Source organism: Grampus griseus (assembly GCF_964374135.1).
Source record: "Grampus griseus genome assembly, chromosome: 5".
Taxonomy (NCBI): domain Eukaryota; kingdom Metazoa; phylum Chordata; class Mammalia; order Artiodactyla; family Delphinidae; genus Grampus; species Grampus griseus.
In genome coordinates, this window is record NC_138998.1 from 39,846,046 (window position 1) to 39,866,318 (window position 20,273).

Here is a 20,273-nt window from a genome sequence, read left to right on the forward strand (position 1 = left end):
GAAAACTAAGGGAGGAACAGGTTGAAAGGGATGATATAAAAATTCTGTTTGGGTATGCTAAGTTTAAGGTGCCTATTAGATATCCGAATGAAGAATTCAAGGAGAAATTGGATATACGAGTCTGGAGTCAAGCAAGAGGTCAGAGCTGGTGATATCATTGAGATGTCAGTTTGAGAGTTATCAGCACAAAGATCATGTTCAAAGCCATGGGATGAGACTACCCAGCAGAACTTGAAATGGCCTAGAAGTCCTACTGAAGCCTGAAGAATTGTCAGCATTAAGCTTCTAGAGGAAGTAAACTAGAGAAAGACAAGTGGAGATATACAATGAGATGCTTAAAACAGATTTTGGGGGAGAGTATAGATATTGGTAAGGATGAAGTAGGTTAAGCCTGTCAAAGTGGGTGGCCAAGGTCAAGGTAACTGAGAGGCCAGGGCATGGAAGAATTGATTTCAGGATGTTAAATCACTGAGAATAATGACAAGAATAGTGGTGGAGATAGACACAGTTACCCAGGTGCTAAAATACTATTCATTGAATGAGGAAAAAAGAAGAGATCTGTAGATGACTACAAAAAGGCAGCGCAGATAACGGTTCGATCTCACAAGACTTATCTCAAAGGGACTAAGGGATTGTAGAGAGGAAAGGGGAAGACAGTCAGTTGTGCAGAAGCACTAATGAGAAACAAGGCCCTCTGACACATGGGAGTCTGGAAGGCAAAACAGCCTCCATTTGAAACAGCCAAGAGGAAAGCAGTTTCCTTAGGAAACAACCAGATTTAAGTTAGACTGTGAAGTTAAAGGGTAAAACTATGAAGTTTTAGAGTAAAGGTTGAGAACACAGATTTGGCCAATGACATACTGTGAGTTCCAAAAGGTAGAGTAGTGGGATTTAAATGGTGAAGAGCTAAGAGTTTGGGACAGACGGTGGGAGATGGTAAAAACAGCCAGCTGTTCTCTTTCATTCATCCCTACTTCTGTGGTAGAAGAATCTGAATTTTTGCTGCGTACCTGGCCATCCAGAATAAAGATTACATTTCTCAACTGCCCTTGAAACTGGGTGTAGCCACATAGGACATTAACAATTCTTAAACCCAATGGGGATATTACAACACCATCAACCTCGTGGCCCAATCTGGAACTTATATCTTGAGGGGGGTAGATAACTCTACCCAACAGTATTGGTTACCCACAGTGGTAATATGAAAAGTAAATGAGTTACCTCTTATAAAATCCACACTACTACCTCTTATAAAAGTTATATAAATCAGCATTATTGGCAAATAAAAACTTGGAATTTAAGAGTAACCCTCTCCCTGCCATGCCATCAAGACCATATATATAGCAGCAACAAGATAGAAGGAACCAAGATTCTTGACCTTGTAAAGAGTCCTATCAGTCCTATTTAGCCTTTTAAGTGATAGAAAATAAAGTTTTATCATGTTTAAGTTACTGTCATCAACAGCTAAATCTAATAATGAACTAATGCAGGGAATTAAGAGCCTTGAATGTAGAGACGGAGGGAAACAGGGTTGTAAGGTATGATGGAATAGTCCCAATCGTCGAATAAAGGAAGGTGTATAATCAATTTAAATTGTAGCCTTCTTCCTGAACTGTTCTCTTAGGTGGTTTGTAGTGTTGATGAAGAGTTTTATAAGACAGGAAAGGGCAGTCTTGCTAGGACCACATGTAACTCTGTGGGAATTCCTTTTCAATCCTGCTAATAAGGTTGTTAGGATTTACTTTAATAGGCAGTTTAGGGAGGGAAAGGAATTGTAGAGTTATAGAGGGAATAAATATCCCCAACCTTTTCTCCTAATTTCCCTAACCTTAAACTGTGCGCTCATCCTTGTACCTCTGCTGTATCTATACTCACTGCCATGGTGATCTCACCCAGTTTCATGGCTTAATATAAGATTAAATTTATTGACTACCTAGTGACAACTCCCAATTTCATATCTCCAGTTCAGACCTCTGCACTGAATTCCAGACTTTTTAGCTAACTGATTATTTGACAACTCTATTTGAATGTGTGACACCTAAAAACTTAAGATCCAAATCAAACCCCTGATCTTTCCTCCAACTTTGCTCCTCCCACAGCCTTACCCATCTCAGTAAATGGCAATTCCATCCTTCCAGTTGCACAGGCCAAAAACCTTGGAATAATCACTGACTCTTCTCTCACATTCCAAATCCAATTTGTAAAAAACAAAACCTGTATGATCTATCTTCAAAATACCTGACTTTCATGACCCCCACTACTATGGCTCCAGTCCAAGGTGCCATCACCTGTTAACCTGAACTATAATAGCCTCCTAGTTGACCTCCTAACCCCTCACAATCTATGCTCACCATAGCAGCCAAAGTGAATTTTAAAATAGGTCATGGTGCTTCTCCACTCAAAACTCTCCAATGGCTTCCTGTCTCACTCAGAGTTAAAACAAAGGTGTTTTTTTGCTTTGTTTTGTTTTGGCTGCATTGGGTCTTCGTTGCTGCGCACAGGTTTTCTCTAATTGCAGCGAGCAGGGGATACTTTTCACTGCGGTTTCCAGGCTTCTCATTGCAGTGGCTTCTCTTGTTGCAGAGCACGGGCTCTAGGCACGCAGGCTTCAGTAGTTGTGGCACACGGGCTCAGTTGTTGTGGCCAGCAGGCTCTAGAGTGCAGGCTCAGTAGTTGTGGCGCATGGGCTTAGTTGCTCCACGGCATGTGGGATCTTCCCAGACCAGGGCTCAAACCCACGTCCCCTGCATTGGCAGGCAGATTCTTAACCACTGCACCACCAGGGAAGCCCCTGAAACAAAGGTCTTACAATGGTGTTCAAAGCCTTTATTGATCTGGACTCGTATCGTGATGGTTAATCTTATGTGTCAGCTTGGCTGCAAGATGGTGCCGTTATTTGGGCAAACACAAGACTAAATGTTACTATAAAACTATTTTTTAGGGTTTCCCTGGTGGCGCAGTGGTTGAGAGTCCGCCTGCCGATGCAGGGGACACGGGTTCGTGCCCCAGTCTGGGAAGATTCCCACATGCCGCAGAGTGGCTGGGCCCATGAGCCATGGCCGCTGAGCCTGCGCGTCGGGAGCCTGTGCTCCGCAACAGGAGAGGCCACAACAGTGAGAGGCCTGTGTACCGCAAAAAAGGAAAAAAAAAAAAAAAAACTATTTTTTTAGAGATGATTAAAACTGACAATCAGTTGAAGTAAGTAAAGCACATCACCCTGCATAATTTGGGTGGGCCTCATCCAATCAGTTGAAGGCCTTAAGAGCAAAAACCAAGATTTCCCAAAGAAGAAGGAATTCTGCTGCCAGACTACAGCACAGAAATTTTGCCCAAGTTTCCAGCCCTAAGACTAATGACTTCAACATTAACTCTTCTTTCTCTGGAGAGCCCTAATAGACCACATCATTTCTCTGACCTCATCTCCTGTTTCCTCTCTCTTTTCACTCAAACTGCTCCAGGCACACTAGGCTCTGCGTTTTTCTTCTTACATACTATGTAAGAAGTATGTTTGGGGGCAAAGGAGAAGGAACCAGTGGACAGGGATTGATTGGCAGTACTATAGAAACAGAAGATAACTAAGACAGCATGGTCCCCTATGAAGTCATTTGATCAAGGACACTGATAATGGGGTACTTCTTTTTGTAAACACATATAAATTGACAGTTCACAGAAACATAAATACAGATGGTCAGCGGGCAATCAAAAACATGAAATAAGTCACAGCCTCAATTTTAATTAAAGAAATGAAAATGAAAACAACTAGATACCATTTTTCTGTTGTCAAAGTGGCCAAAGGCAAAAACCCAGCCAGAACCCAGCCCTGGCATACAGAGAAAGAGTTAGTCACATACATTATTGAAGAGCAGGAAAACTGGTGCTAACGGTCATTGATTCTTTTGTTCCGCCCCCCACCAACACTTTTGACTACATTTTCTACCTTCGGGGAATTTCCTACCTTATAAATAAAAAACCAATTATTTCCTCTCTAGCCCTCCTTACAGCTAGGACATAGGCAAATTACCTAGGCTTTGCCAATCTGACACATCTGTCATATTTTGAGTTAGAAGCTACTGATTCAAAAGAAGTATATATAAGGAATCTACCCTGGGAAGAATTCCTAGTCATAGGAATTTGTCATATACATATAAATGTACACCAAGATACATATACAAACTATACAAGCCTATTTATTACAGAACTCTATACAGTTCTATCAAAAACTAGAAATTTAAATATTCATCATAGATTACACATGCATGTTCCAGATATAAGTATTTACAACATGGAACAGAATTAGAACCAAGAAAATAGAATTAAGAATTAATGTTAAGGATTAGACTTAACATTATGCTAAATGAAAGAAGTCAGTCACAAGAGGGCAGATACTATATAATTTCCCTTATATGAAGTACATAAAGTAGTCAAATTCATAGATACAAAAAGTAGAATGGTGGCTGCCTGGACGGAAGGAGGAACAGGGAGTTTCTATCTAATCGGTACAGAGATTCAGTTCGGCAAGATGAAAAGAGTTCTGCAGATGGATGGAGGTGACAATAGCACAACAATATGAATGTACTTAATGCCACTGAACTGTACACTTAAAAGTGGTTAAGATGGTTTACAAAAAAAGAAAAAAGAAATGAATTAGATTTAAGAAATAAAACTAAAACATAAAAGCACTAACAAAATGAGAAAAATTTTAGGCAGGAAAGAGGGAAGGTATGACTTGTCAACAAGAATGTACCTATAGATAAGAGGTAGCAGAAAGCCTACGAAGTAAACAAGAATGTGAAGGAGAGATAAGAAATCCAAGAGCTAGATCACAAGTGCATTTATACCAAGTTCTGTTTGGGTCATTTGCATATTGTCTAACCCTTGGGTGTCGATATTAACAGTTGAAATTAATGGTTTGCTGATGACTACCCAAGGCCCTATTTTTAGAAGTACTATTTTTATCAACAATTTTCCAAATTGATAGCTCTGATTAGACTCCTATGTCTCTTTTCCAGTAAAGAGAGGAGGGAGAGAGAAACAGATCTTTTATTCAGATTGGTCCCATCATAAAACCACTTGAAGACTAGAGCTGAGATCTCTTATACGGCAGGGAAGGCAGCAGCAGGTTCACCATTTCCAGGGACAGGTTATTCAAACACCTAACAAGCAATGGAACAGGTTTACGAATGGCAGTATAGTTCACTTACTAAAGACCTCCAACCTCCATGCCACTCCACTTCCTGTAGGTATCTGAAGTGTATGTATTGATATATGCAGTGTTATTTACATTTCCTTGCAATTTTAGCTAAATTAGAGCTAGCTCTTGCCAACCATACTTTAATATTATTCACATTGGTTATATTTATAATCCTTTTGCAGGACGGCCTAATAAATTCTAGCCAATAAACCATGTTATTCACAAATTTAAAAATAAGTAGTCGTCTTTAATTCATCCTTTTAATTCATCAACTAGCATAGAAAAAAATTACACTCAACTGATAAACTAGAGTGCTGTACAACTATTTAAAAAATGAGATGAATCTATATGTATTGATACAGAAAGATGTCTATAATATGTTAAATGACAAAAACAAAGTATACAGCAGTATTATATAACTCAATCCCTTTTGTGTTAAAAAAAAAAGGGAGGAATATATATTCAAGTTATTGGATACTAAAACATTCTTCTCGGAAGATATGCAAGACACTTAACGGAGACCTTCATGAGGTTAGGGACACTGGGGTGAGAAGGCACTCTTTTAATTTTCATTTTATATGTTTTTATACTGTTTGATGTTTTTATCATGTTCATAATATTTTATCTATACATTTATATTTTTAATATAGAATTATCTGAATGATAGGATTATGGCCCAATTTTGCTTTCTTCTTTATGCATTTCTGCATTAAAAAAAAACCTAATAAATGTTATTTTTCGTAAGATCACCATTCTCATTCTCTTTGCAGTTTCTACTGCATTTGACCCACTTCTTATTGAAACTCTCAGCTAGAGATCTTCCAAATACTGCACTTTGTTTTCTTCTGTATACAAAATGGGGTTAATAATGCCTACCTCACAGGTTGGTTATGATGATTAAATGAGATAAAGTAGACATGAGGTTAAAAAAAAAAAAAAGGCATCTTACAAATGTCCAGTAGAGTGCCTGAAACATAGTAAGACCTTAATAACTGTTAGCTATTTATAGTGAAAATTGGTGTTTTTGTCACCCTGCATATATTCACTCTTTTCCTAGCTACAAAGAATTTCTTCTTGGAGCACCACTTCCTCACTCTTAGCCATATGGCTTCAGTGGAGCTAGCATGAGACCTAGGCTTAAGTCAATTAGAGATCTCCAATAGAAACTTTTATTTAACTAAAAGATGGGGAAGAAAGACACTTCTTAACCCCCAGGTCTTTAAGTTTAGGAAATTTGAGGCTAGAGTTACTGTAACACCTTACCACGGCAAGGGGAGAGCCTGGAGGTGTCAGAGACCACTACGTGAAGCCTGAGAATAATGCCAAGACAAGGAAATGCAAAGCAGAACAAAGAAAGAAGCACAATCCTAGTGTGTTTGTTTGAACACTGAATCCAGTTATACTCACCTAACTTTTTGGTTATGGAAGTTAATTTTTTTTTCTCAAGACAATTTGGATTGGATTTTCTGTCACTTGTAATCTACAAAGTCCTCCCTGAGACATTACTATAATTATTTCTTCTTCCTATATTCTAAGAATGTACATTCTCTAGTGCTATCCTCTCTCTACTCACAACCTTAAAAATCTAATCTATTTTTAGTGTCCCAACTATTCTTGTAACTCTATCTCACCCTATTTTCTCTTCTGAACTATATTCTCCACCTCTAATGCCCACTGTATATACCTTTCCTAATCTCAACCTACATGAATAAAAACAAACTCATTTTTCAAAACAGTCCATCCCCCAAAACTGCTCCATTTCCTCACTTCCCATTTTTTTCTATGTTAAGATAGGTGAGAGTTTCAACAAGACTGGTGTTCTAGGGGGCTTACATTATCAAGAGGAATATTCATTACTATCTCTCCTGTCTCTATATCCAATTTATTCATCTTGAACAATATTCTCTAAGTATTTATACATTACTTACATAAATTCATGTTTATTCATTTTGATCTATTATTTAATGTCTAATTAATCCAAATATTCACAATTAATTACAAACTTTGTTAATATTTTAAACATTTACCCACAAATCTAATTTCAGACTTTATGAAATGCTGTAACCACATTAGAAATGCTGTAACCACATTAGAAGGTAGACAAAACACATATTATTATAATGATGACAAAATCTAACTATGCACTTAAAGAATTGCAAATGTTAATTTTAATTCTATTCCAATTTTTCCCCTTGAACTTATTCTTATTTCTTCCTGTGGGGTACAACTTTTTGAAATATAAAAAGTAAGCATTCTCTTCTCAGACTGCCTGAAATTATAGATAATGGTTGTTAGTAGATGATTTTGGACCAGAAAGATGAGACTTGGTTATACTTTCCAAGATCATTGTAACCTAGTCCATCCCAATTGGACCAACTTCTTTTTATCCAAAGTACTGGCAGGGATCAATCAAGTCTTTATTTCTTGTGATCCTAATCTCTTCTCAAATCACTTCTTCACTTTTTCTGAGTGCCCTACTTTCACTCTAGATTTGTCTCCACTGTAGCTGTTTGTTATGAATTTCTTTCCTATGTTATACAACCTGGTTTAAGTCTGCTTAAAAAATATTTATTCTGAGTGGAGCATGGTTAGGTTCAACTAAATCTAAAGCTATTGGTCACTTTATTGATTTACTGAAATTACATTTCTTATCAGTCACTAAGACCAATCATTATTTAAAGCAACCATCAAAGGCAGTAAAACTAGGATTTATTTGTGACTTATCTTTCTTATCGCCTCATCACTAATCCAGGGATTCATAAAAAATAGAATCTGACTAACTTTAAGGGTTCAGACTCTTAACCATTAAAACCTACAAAAGCTATAGATTTTCCCCCAAAATGTGTCCAGATTTTTACCTTTCTACTGCGTAGGCACCTCCTACATGGAGGACTGGACAGTAATAATCCAACTAAGCCATGCCTGATCTCAGTCTCTTTCCCTTTTTACACATCCCACATAACTACTGTTAATTTTTTTTTTTTACCAAGTCATTCCTTAGCTCAAAATTTTTCTAATATTTTGAAAACATCCTTGACCTGGCTTTCAAAACCCTTCATAAACTAATCTTCTAACTTGACATCCCATTATTCATCCTTAGCACATACCCTAATATGGTCAATGTCATAAACACAGCAGTACCAAATGCATATAGTGTGTGTGCTAGACAATCATAAACAATCCTATGAGGTAGGTATTATATGCCGGTTTTATAATAAAAAATCTCAGAGATTGATAAATTGAGTAAACTGTCTAAGCATGTAGCTAAAAAAATGATGAGATTTGGGACTCTTGTTATCTGTTACATCTTTCTACTACATCATGCTGTCTCCCATATACATAACTCAATTTGGTCTAGTCTTTGCTTTTTTCATGGTTAATATCTCTCCAACTCAGTTGTAATAGTGTTTTACAGACTGCAAAATTCCAAAAGATTCCAGATGTTTTCAAAGAGAACTGATTGCTACATTTTCTTGTACACCTACCAGCCAAATTTTTTTTTCACTAAGCTTTATTGTCTGTAGTTTGTCTTATGAAAACAATAATTTTTTTCAACTTATATTACCTCAAATATAAAGGTATATTACAATATCAAGTCAATGTTTATTCAAATCACACCAGTCTCCCAACCTCACCAAATTCTTACACTTGAGGGGAGTGTCCTCCACACCTCCTCTTGAGAAACACTGAACCTGAATATGCTCCTCAGGGCAAGAGTCATACTTACTTACTTAGAATGACAATGTAAATTCATTCATAAAGCAGATATACTGGGGCTTGAGTATGCCAAGTCCTAAGTCTACAAAAGTTAAAAGGGGGAATAAAAGAGGCTCCCAGTTCTCAATGTCAAGTACTTAAGAGTCGCTGAATAAATGCTTGTTGGACATAGTCAAATCAATTAATGGTTAACATTGTGAGGGATTAGGATCACGTTTGAGAATCTGATCAAAGTTCTGGGAACACTAACTCCCCAGAAAAATTCACAAGCACCCAGAATTTTGTATACGATTTCGGGGGCGGGGGGCGGGGAGGGGGAAGTGGAGAAGAGGTGGTACGAACTCCTCTGAATTCCAATCACCTACCACCAGATCCACAAACTCCTGGCTAAAAACCTACTAGCAAAACTAAAAACCTACTAGCAAAACTAGATTCTCTGGGAACAAGTATACTTGCTTAATAATCCTGATTATGCCTGACAGTGCAATGTATACAAAAGCTACTTAAGAAATATTTGCTGATCAATAATTTTCTCATACCCAGACACCAGCAAATCGTTTCTTCCATTAGAGTCTTTCAGACAAATGATCTTAAAAACGCGAAACCCCCTTTCACGAGTGACATTAATGACCTAACACCAATAATTCGAAATCATTATTTTGCTTTTCACTACACGATCATTCACCAATCCAGGTTTTCTCTTCTCCTTGTTACCCCTCTACTCCCTCCAAACTCAGGGCTTCCTCCTTTGCATCCCAAAAGCTACGTCCAGAGCGCACCGCGCCCAGGGAGACGGAAAATAACTGATGCTCCACTCCGCACACACCCTCATAGCAGGGAAGGTGGATCCAGTAATGGCTACAACTTCCAAACCCTTTCCTCACCTCTCGCCTAGAAGTAAAGAGATTTACCTTAAGTGGCAGGAAAGCGGTGGCGATCGTACTCACAGAAGTGGGACCAGTTACCAAGAAGCCTCGGGCCTCTCTGTCACCATAGCGACTCCTAAGAGCTAAGCTCACTCCATCTTCCCGCGATACTTCCCTGCCGGGCGTCACCCGAGCAGGCCCTAGACCCCGCCCCTCAGCGAGCTCGCCCTCTCCTTAAGGGGCGTCATTGGACGACGGAGCTTTGCCTTTAGCTGTGGGCGGAGCCCCACTCTATTTTTTTTATCTTTTTCAAAATTCTCAAGGTTTTTTAAAAAATATTTTTTATAAGAGTGCTATTGCCGTAGGCCCACGGAAAACATTGTTTCGCTTTTCTTATTCACTTAATAGAAAACGTCCCCTGCCGCCTGGGTCCCGCCAGCAGTTCGCGCATGCGCGTAAGCCACCAGAAGATGGCGGCGATAATCGCCGCATTTTTTTCAAATTAGTGGTTCCCAGAAAGCATTGCGCGCATTTGTAACGAATTTCCGTTCGAGTTTGTATTTTAGGCGCCATTTTCGAGTGAAGGACCCGCAGCCGAAACACCGGTAGGAGAGGGGGGGTATGCAACCGTTTCCAACCTTGGTCTGAGTGGACTATCCGGCAGGTAAAATACTTCTTTTCCTGATCAGGTTGTCACACTCTTACTTCCTGTCCCGTCCGCGGGCTCCTGGAAAGTGGAGGCCTTGAGTTGGAGCAGCCGAAGTCTAGGCTGAGGCTGCCGCCGGGAGATTTCGCTCGCTGTCACCCCTCCCCCCTCGGCCGCTCCCCGGCAGTCGAGGCTCCCGCGCGCTTCTCCCGGGCGCCACTTCTCTGAGCTACATAAGCGTTGCTCAGGAGACTGGGGGTCCGGGGGGGGTGGTTGGGGGGAGCCTTTCAGCCTCGCGGACCTCTTCTCAGAAATCTCGGTCTTGGTCGGACTCTAGCGTGGCCCCCTGCCCGTCTCACTTCCCGCAAGGGACTAACCACCGGGTCTGAGCCCTTAACTGGTGACCTTTCGTAGTTTATTGTCCAACGGGATTCTGCCGCGGACCCCGGAGGGACAGACCCCTGCCACCTCAAGGCTATTGAACCGGAGCCGGCGCTGCCGGCTTCCGATTTGAAAATCGCGAGTGGTCGGACCCGGCCGGACTGTAGAGAGCAGACCTCAAAGACCCCGGGCCGTCCGCTGCGCCGAGGGCTAAATGGCGGGGAGAGGAAAGTGGGCGGCTCGCCGCCAGTTGGTTCTTCGCTGCTCTGGGAAGAGGTGATAGATAGCCCTTCAAACGAACTCTTGTCTCTTAGAATCTGTGCGCTTGCATCCCTAGCCCAGAGAGCGTGGGAATGTCCGCAAATGCTAGCGTATGGGAATTGCTTCGTTTAGAAATTACGTTAGAATAGTCTTTCACACTTATACTGTGGGCGGACGGCGGGGGTGCATTAAAAAGTAAAAAGAACCTAAGCAGTTGCTCTGTTCTTGCTTGATCCCCAAGCACGTCTAGGTTTTCCCACTTGCTTAGGACTTAAGAAAACGAATCCCGCCTTCTTGGCACTTGAGTTTTTTGTGCGTTCTTTCTCGAGGACCCACTGGCGTTAGCGGGGTTTGACGACGGGGCTCTGGAAAACGGGTGGACGGAGCTTTCCCCGAGTGGGACAGGGTGGGGAGCTGAGCCCGTCTCACCGGGAGTGGGGGGGGGGAACGTACCGGCACTGGCCCGCGGCCCGACTTGCTCCCGGCTCTCCCTCGGCCCCAGCGACCATGCCCCGTAAAGGCACCCAGCCCTCCACCGCCCGGCGCAGAGAGGAAGGGCCGCCGCAGTCCCCGGACGGCGCCAGCAGCGACGCGGAGCCCGAGCCGCCTCCCGGCCGCGCGGGGAGCCTCGCGCCTGCCACCGCAGGTGAGTGGCCCTTCGCGACGTCGCGGGCAAGCGCGGGGGAGACCCGGGTGCATCCGCGCCCAACCCAGGACTGGCTGGTGTTCTTGGGCGCGGACAAGAGGGGCTGCGGGGTTGACATCTGAAGGTCAGGTAGAGCCGCTCAAGAAAGCGATTTGGCGATTTTCACAGATTAGACAATGTGCAATCGGTGTAACGGTGCCGGAGGGGATGGGGGCGAGTAAATAGCTTCAATTCTGAATTTCTGTTCATTGTCTTCTATTTCCACGGAAATCGACACGGTCAGCCAGGAGCTAGTGGACTGTTTTTCAGACAGAGTCAGCCTGACTAATAATAATGATGAAAAGTTTCTTGACCCTGTAACTTCACCTTCGTGGTCTTAAATTGCTAAGAGAAGATGATAATTTACTCGAAACTACCGTAGCTTTTGTGAGTCCAGGAACTGAATGACATGAAACCCCTGTGACAGTGTCTCTAGAGCTCGCGAGTGTCCAAAGTTAAGGTTCCAGGTGCTCACAGATACGGAGAGAGTTGGATCTAGAGCCTTAGGATTTAACCACCTGTTTAGACAGGGAGCAGGGAATCAAGTGGTTGTGGATTTCCCAGATTTGCATGACGATGTAGTGTTTCGGCTCCTAAAAGGTATATTTCTATAGGATTTTGTGACTGGTCGCATTTCTTTCAAGAATTTCTTTTTTGATAAAACCAAACCAAAAGATTCTCATCCCCTGTGAGTTTAGGATAATACTATATTTGAGTGAAAATACAGATTCCTAGGTTTCATAAATAACATCTCTCCAGAGATGAGCAGGCAGTAGTCCTCCGAACTAATTGCACTAATGCAGGCTTTTTTCCCCTTGTTTTCCCTTTCCTTTGACTGACTTAGAGACTCCAAGTGAGGAAATAGATAATAGAAGTTTAGAAGAGATTTTGAATAGCATCCCTCCTCCCCCACCTCCAGCAATGACCAATGAAGCTGGAGCTCCTCGTCTTATGATAACTCATATTGTAAACCAGAACTTCAAGTCCTATGCTGGGGAAAAAATTCTGGGACCTTTCCATAAGGTATTTGACCTTTTTAAAATAACTGTTGTAATGCGTCTTTATTATAAAATGTTTCAATTTTGTAGTTATTGTATTTATGCTGATTGATTAAAAATACGGTATGTTTCCTATGCTTTTAACAACTGAAATTAGCTTTTGTTTGGTTATCTTTTGGTACCTCTCTTTATAAAGTTTTCCACACTGAATAGAATTGGTGGGTTTTCTGTTTGAAAGGAGTATTTTCTCTTTAACTCTAAGAATGAATTTTGTAAAAAGTCTGAGTTAAAATTAGAATATGGTGTTATTTAAAGTGTCGAAGCTTGTGATATAAGAGACATGATATATGAAAACAGCTATCTTTAACTTTTTTTTTTTCCTGTTTTTATGCAGCGCTTTTCCTGTATTATTGGGCCAAATGGCAGTGGCAAATCCAATGTTATTGATTCTATGCTTTTTGTGTTTGGCTATCGAGCACAAAAAATAAGATCTAAAAAACTCTCAGTTCTAATACACAATTCTGATGAACACAAGGATATTCAGAGTTGTACTGTAGAAGTTCATTTTCAAAAGATAATTGATAAGGTAAGGGACTTTGTTTAATTATTTGCAACTTCAAGTAAGGAGCACAAAGGATTTCAACACGTTGCACATTTTATTATTTTTGGCTTAAATTGGCTCGTAAAAATTAGTATATGGTTAAAGCAGAACCAATATTTATTTCATTACCTCCATGACTATATTTTCTTTTTGAGGATTGGTGGTAGTGGCTGTTAAACTTAGAATATTAAAATTTTTAGCCAGGGAAAAGTGAATTATAAGTAGCTAATAATAATGCTTACCTTTTTGGTGTAAAACATTGAGCAGTTTTAGTATCCCGAGTACCAAGTAAGCATTCTTTTACTATAAATTTTGGATTCATTTTTAAAGTTATGTTTTTATTGCTTTCAGATAAGTTACCTAAACTTGAAAATGTTAAACAGTTTGACTAAGTTTACCATCTCCCGTATTTCATTTCGCATTAAATTTAATGTTACTAGTAGTCATCTGTATAGGTGGTACGAAAGAGCTTTGCTTCAGTTTGAAGTAAACTACCCTTTTAAAACAGGAAAGGGTAAGGTAACATGTTTGTTTTCTAGAAGAGGAGACAATTATAGGTAAAATGCCTATTTAGATTATTCACTTGGCTCTGTTGGTATTGGGGGTTTTTTTCTCTTCTATTTAATAATTAACTTTTGAAATACGTGGTTCAAAAATGACTGACTGGAACCTAAAAATGACGCCCAACATCACCAGTAGAAAACTAATTACATAATGAAATGAGGTTGTGATTTGGCCTCTAGGTCTTGTTTTGGTTTTGTTTTGTTTTTAATTTTAATATAAACAGCTTTAAATCTACATGGTGGTATATATTTTAATTTTGTTTCTTAGTGCTTTTCTATTGTACAGTTTCGGTTGGAAAGTAGATTGCCAGTAAATCAGATTTGATTCCATCGCTTATTAATTACACTTGATTTGTGTAAATTTTAAAAACCATGATTTCAAAATGACATAGATTTTAAAGGAAAGCAAGTTTTAATGTTAAACCAGATTTGCACTTCATTTTTTAAATTTGATTAAAAAAAATAGGGGAATGTAGTTGTCAATTCTTTGCAATTTTTTTTACCTTCAATTAATGACATTCTTCACCCAAAAAAGGAAAAAAACTAAGCTGTATCATCCAACTACTATACCTTCCTTCCATTTTCCTCAAATCATCTCTTGCAGCTTTTTTTTAATGGACTAGTAATCTGTCAACATGGTTTAATAATTTGGGTGAGTTTGTTTTGGATACAGTGGGTTTCTTGTGCCCCTTCATCAATTCTTTTCTCAGTCGAATATGATTTTAGGCTTGAAGGTGGGGTGTTTTCTTTTTTGTTTGTTTGGTTGCATTGACTTTTTGGGTTTTGTGATCTACGAGGAAGGAATCAAAGAACTTGAAAAATTATTTCTAATCTTAGCTAAGATTAATTCTAAGAACTATTGTCAGTTTATGTGCATATTCAATTGAAGTTCTTAAACCATAGAATTGGTTTCAGTATGAAGTGAGTGAAATTTGGAGCAAACCTCTGACTTAATACCAACAATTGTTTTCTGGTTTTGTTTTTCCTCAAAACAGGAAGGGGATGATTATGAAGTAGTTCCTAACAGTAACTTTTATGTATCCAGAACGGCCTACAGAGATAATACTTCTGTTTATCACATAAGTGGGAAGAAGAAAACATTTAAGGATGTTGGAAATCTTCTTCGAAGCCATGGAATTGACTTGGACCATAATAGATTTTTAATCTTACAGGTAAATTTATTAAAGATATTAGAGGTTCTCTCGTTCTTCCCCCCCCCCCTTTTTTTAAAAATAAAGTGTAAGGAATTTTTCCCTATTGGATGAATCCTGTATTTTTGAGGCCTTAAAGTACTGTAGCAGCACATCATGGTTTACATACTACAGTCAAGATGCGAATCATTATTTGCTGCTCTAGAAATTTAAGGAAATTCATTCAGAACTGTAATTTCATCATCATATGCTCATTTTATGTTTGGATGGACTGACATACTTGTTCCGCTCTAGCAGCACGTAAATATTGGCGTAGTAAAATAAATATTAAACACCAATATTATTGTGCTGCTTTAGCGTGACAGGGACATAGCAACTATTTATCATTTCTGTTTGTATTTCTTTTTAAAATAACATTTGAAATGCGATTTGTTATCTTTTAATAGTTCTTTTCCTTTACTTTTGTTCTTTGTCATCTCTACTAATATTATATACTCGAAAGAAAAAACTATATACTTGGTGTTTCACAAATTTACCTGGGCACCTAACTGATTTAACTTTTTTTTTTTTTTTGATGCTTAGAATGGTCAATTAAAAGCTTATTCAAGCTCTTTGTTTTGTTTCAAATGGCCTACTTGAACCACTTCTACTGGAAGATCAGAAAGTAACTGATATTTCATTCTTAAGTATCACAACTTTTAAAGTCTTTTTAAAGGGGTATAAAATTAAGTACCTGGTGTTAAGCTGATTTTTATTAGAAACCCTGTATTCTTTATCTGAGTAAAGATATTTTCTAACAGTGTTGTTTGGTAAGAAAAATTCCTTATCTTCTCTATGTCTTACCTTTCAAAAAAGTTCTTAGTGTAAAACATGGCTTTGTCAGACATATTAAAATTCCCTTTTGATTTGAGGCTATCTTCTTTTCCTTTGTCCTACCTACAATCACCAAGAGCATAATAATAAGAGGAAAACTATATTGTGATATAGAAATAGCTGCTAATATTCTTTAGTGTCCTGTACTACTGATTTTAAACTAACTTGGGAATTTTGGTTTGATACTAAAAGTTTAATTAGTATGACTGAGTGTTCCCAGTAAGAAACTTACAGTGTTAGCCTCTGTTTCCATTTTAGTCTATATTCTTCAACTGCTTTTTTTAAAAAAATGTTACTTTTAGACGTACATAGTGTATGTAGAAGGTAAAGAAATATTCTGGGATGACCTATATTAATATTTTCAGTTCATTTGTAATACTTCTATAACCCAAACTTATTTTAAAATGGATGTTGGGAAATCATCAGCAGATATATTTCTAAATAAGATTTGAATTTACATAAATGTGGGATTAAAGCTGTGTGTGTGTGTGTTTTAATCAGATTTAACTTTTATGGACTTTTTGTATTCTGGGATTTGATTTTGTTAATTATGGATTAAAGATGCCCCTTTAGAATACTAAATTTGATAGTGATACCATTTTGCAGGAACCTATCATTGTGTTTATCTTATTTGCTGTTTATTTACTGTCACGCAGGGATAATCAAAGTTTTACACCTGTGCATAGACTCATCAAAATAGGCTGCGTTTTAACCCTTGAAAGGGTGATTTTTTTTTCCCTTGATATTGCCTCTGTATACATAATTCAGTTAATAAAGGGAGCTAAATAAAGTAACTTCCCAAAGATGTAAATAAGAGTAGTTTTTAAATTGTAAACTTTATATTAAATATGTGCTTCTTAAATGCCCAGGATGCTTAAGCCATTTGTCCTCATAATAATCTCAACCTTTTTATGTCATCATAATAGTTATGTTGTTTAAATCATTTTTAATACTGAGATGAACTTTCCACGTTAACAAATTGAATTCCGTTTGATTAAATTTACAGATAAGAGCCTTAGAAACTCACCTGTTAGGAAGAAGAAACAGGGATTGGACTAGATAGAACTAATGATGCCCTATTTAAAAGTTTGAGGGAAAGTGGCAGTGGTTTCTATGGATTTTTATTTAGTTCCTTATCAAAATCTTAGACTCCTGCACTAGAGATTTAAAGCATTTGAAGGTAAGTAAGAATGCAGTTTTCATTACCTTATCTCCCACTAAATAACATCTTAAAAACTAGCTGTGGTTTGGGAGGCTGGGAACTTGGAGACATCAGAATATCATCATCTAAGACATAAGTGATTACTTTGAATAAAATGTATAGGCTGTTTGGCCAGTGGTAGTGATTAACAACCTAAGAAATATAAATCCAGCTCAAGTGAAAACTTATTTTTAAGACTAAAAAGCACTAAAGTTTAGAAGTCCATAAGGGTAAACTTTTTTTTTTTTAAGTATTTATAATGGTATAGTAGGGTCTTCAAGTAGGCAATTCTAGTATTTGAAGTCATTTAAAATTTCATCGTTGACTATTTGAATGAATTCCTAGTGAGTCACTATGCTGAGATGCTATAAATGATACAAAAATGGTAGAATTCCGTTTCTTGTCCTTAGAGGCACTTAATACACATGCCTTCCAAAAGTGTTAGATTATAATTGGCCGTTGTGCTTTTTATGTTTGTACATTTCCCTGTTTATATATACCTTGTTTGGGAGCTGTTGTCCCATTGTTGTAACTATAAGTGTAAACAAGTAGAGTTTTTTTAGCTCTGTGTAGCATTTCATGGGTAGCTAGTTTTGTCACAATTTTCAACTTCATATGCTTTTTGTCTTCATATTATAAAATCTAAACTAAAATTTAAAACAACCAAAATTTTTTTCTTATTGTTTAGTAATTTGGAGATTGGATTAACTGAGATCTGAGTTGTTACCTAGTCATCTCTCCCTTTTTCTTTTCAGTATACTTCTAAGCCTGGCATGACATATAAACTTATTTGGATTCTGGTCTTTTAGCCTGTAGAAATAAGTCTGTGCTATATCAAAAGAATTTTAGCTTTATCAATAGTACTTTAGTTATCCAAAAGTGTTTTGTTCAACCGCCTCAACTGTATGAAAGAAAATAGGAAACTACCCCTAAGCATCCAAAATAGATAGCCAGCAGTTTACCTCCTAAAGCATTGTCCTTTCTGTTTATGCACTTAATTTAGACAGATACTAACCTCAGTCATTTGGTTTCTTGCCCTCTGTTAGTTCACAAAGAGCAATTAGAATAAAATTTATCAGAATAAGAGAAAGAACAATAACTTACATTACAGTGGAAAATGGAGAAAATAAAAATATTGCCAAGGCAAAATAAAATTTCAAAGCCTAGTAAATCTGGGCCATTTAGTTTTGATGCAAACACCCATATTTACCTTAAACCTTCAGGTCTTATTAGGAAAAAAGCTTTGTTATAGCTATATACTACAGTTTCCTGTGGTTCTTGCTTGCTAAAATTTGGATTCTGTTTCAATAAAGATAAGAAAGCATCGTACCTATTCATTCCTCTTAGATTTTTTATTATTTTTTTATTTTTTTATTTTTTGCAGTACTCAGGCCTCTCACTGTTGTGGCCTCTCCCGTTGCGGAGCACAGGCTCCAGACGCGCAGGCTCAGCAGCCATGGCTCACGGGCCCAGCCGCTCCGCAGCATATGGGATCTTCCTGGACCGGGGCACGAACCCGTGTCCCCTGCATTGACAGGCGGACAGTCAACCACTGCGCCACCAGGGAAGCCCTCCTCTTAGATTTTTAAGCTATATTCTTGTAAATTAGATTATTGAGGAATGCTATAAATGAATCACAATACCCTGGTTTGCCATCCACTTCAATACGGTATGGATTAGGCCTTGGATGTTATAAATATCCTCTTGAAATACGTTTGCTATTTTTATGTTACTTTAAAAAACCACAGATGGGGCTTCCCTGGTGGTGCAGTGGTTAAGAATCCACCTGCCAATGCAGGGGACATGGGTTCGAGCCCTGGTCTGGGAAGATCCCACATGACACAGAGCAACTAGGCCCGTGTGCCACAACTACTGAGCCTGCACTCTAGAGCCCGCGAGCCACAACTACCTAGCCTACGTGCCACAACTACTGAAGCCTGCGCGCCTAGAGCCCATGCTCCACAAGAAGAGAAGCCACCACAATGAGAAACCTGTGCACTGCAACAAAGAGTAGAAGCCAGCACACAGCAATGAAGACCCAATGCAGCCAAAAATAAATAAATTTATTTTTTTAAAAAAACAAAACCACAGATGGTATTTCCACAGTTGCCTAGTATCTCTGATATAGTGTGAATATAAATTAAAACATAGGAAGTTACTAGTAAACAACAGTGAAAAAAATTGTTTAAAACCTTGTTTAGTATACTTAAGCTATAGAAAATAGAAATAACCGTGGGGGGGCCTACAAAACTTTGCCAGCTTCAGATGGTAGCATATAGCAACTTGAAACTTTTTTTTTTTTGTCTCATCATGCTACCACTACTTGTGATTTGGAGCTTTGAGTGGTAAGGTGACTTTAAATTCAGGGTGATGCTTTAAAATTATTTCTGAAATGTGTTGAAGGTATTTCCCTAAAACTATATTCTATAATTTCACATGGAATAGGTACATTTTCTGAAATATGAGTGGTCCTCTAAGCAGACTGTCTACCCACAGATTATACATGAAATGACACAAAATGGAAAAAGAACGAAGAAAACAAATAGTAGCAGGTAGTAAGGCAGAGGACATCAAGGAACAGAACCACAAAAAGGTCCCAGGTTGTCATTGAAATACCACAACAGTCCTAATTGTCACATGACAGGTAGAAGGCTAAATGTTCTAATAACCTGTTGATTCAATAGTGCTAATCTGATAATAACCGGTTTTTTCGTTTGTTTTTTGTTTTTAATGAATACCATATAATAAAACTGAATGTTATATGGGACTTGAGGTGCAACTATGTTGATTCATAAACGTCCTTGTCTTTCACTTGAAAATGTTTTTTTCTACTGGGCAACCTTGTTAGAATGAAAAGAAATCAGAGCTGTATATCCTTCATTTTAATTGGAAAGGGAGGAACAAGTAACCAAAAACAAGCAACCACTATGCTTTATTCAAAGCTAGGCAGTCTCCTAATGGTGGTAATCCATCTCTTCAATAAGTAATTTGGCCAGGAAAAGTGTGATGCCTTTAGGAATATTTTTATCATTCTTACACCAAATCATAACTTCTGGTTATCTGAAAAGTGTATACTTAAATAATACCTTATAGTGATTTGACGCGGACATGTAAGTTCTCTTGGCATGGTTTTCCATTT

The 20,273-nt window shown here is 38.4% G+C and overlaps 2 protein-coding genes across 3 annotated transcripts in view; one reads left to right on the plus strand and one right to left on the minus strand.

Moving 5' to 3' along the window:
- Positions 1 to 9,923, minus strand: part of IFT80 (intraflagellar transport 80) — a 113,075-nt gene extending 103,152 nt beyond the window's left edge. For both annotated transcript variants that reach the window (XM_082655021.1, XM_082655020.1), the window contains exon 1: positions 9,820 to 9,923. The gene's annotated coding sequence lies outside the window, so the exon portion shown is untranslated. The remainder of the gene's footprint in view (positions 1 to 9,819) is intronic.
- A 430-nt stretch (positions 9,924 to 10,353) lies between these two features.
- SMC4 (structural maintenance of chromosomes 4) overlaps positions 10,354 to 20,273 on the plus strand; it is a 34,509-nt gene continuing 24,589 nt past the window's right edge. The window contains exons 1-5 of the mRNA XM_082654356.1: positions 10,354 to 10,438; positions 11,565 to 11,708; positions 12,592 to 12,770; positions 13,140 to 13,331; positions 14,905 to 15,081. Coding sequence (XP_082510482.1) covers positions 11,570 to 11,708; positions 12,592 to 12,770; positions 13,140 to 13,331; positions 14,905 to 15,081 — 687 coding nt within the window. The 5' untranslated portion in view covers positions 10,354 to 10,438; positions 11,565 to 11,569. The remainder of the gene's footprint in view (positions 10,439 to 11,564; positions 11,709 to 12,591; positions 12,771 to 13,139; positions 13,332 to 14,904; positions 15,082 to 20,273) is intronic.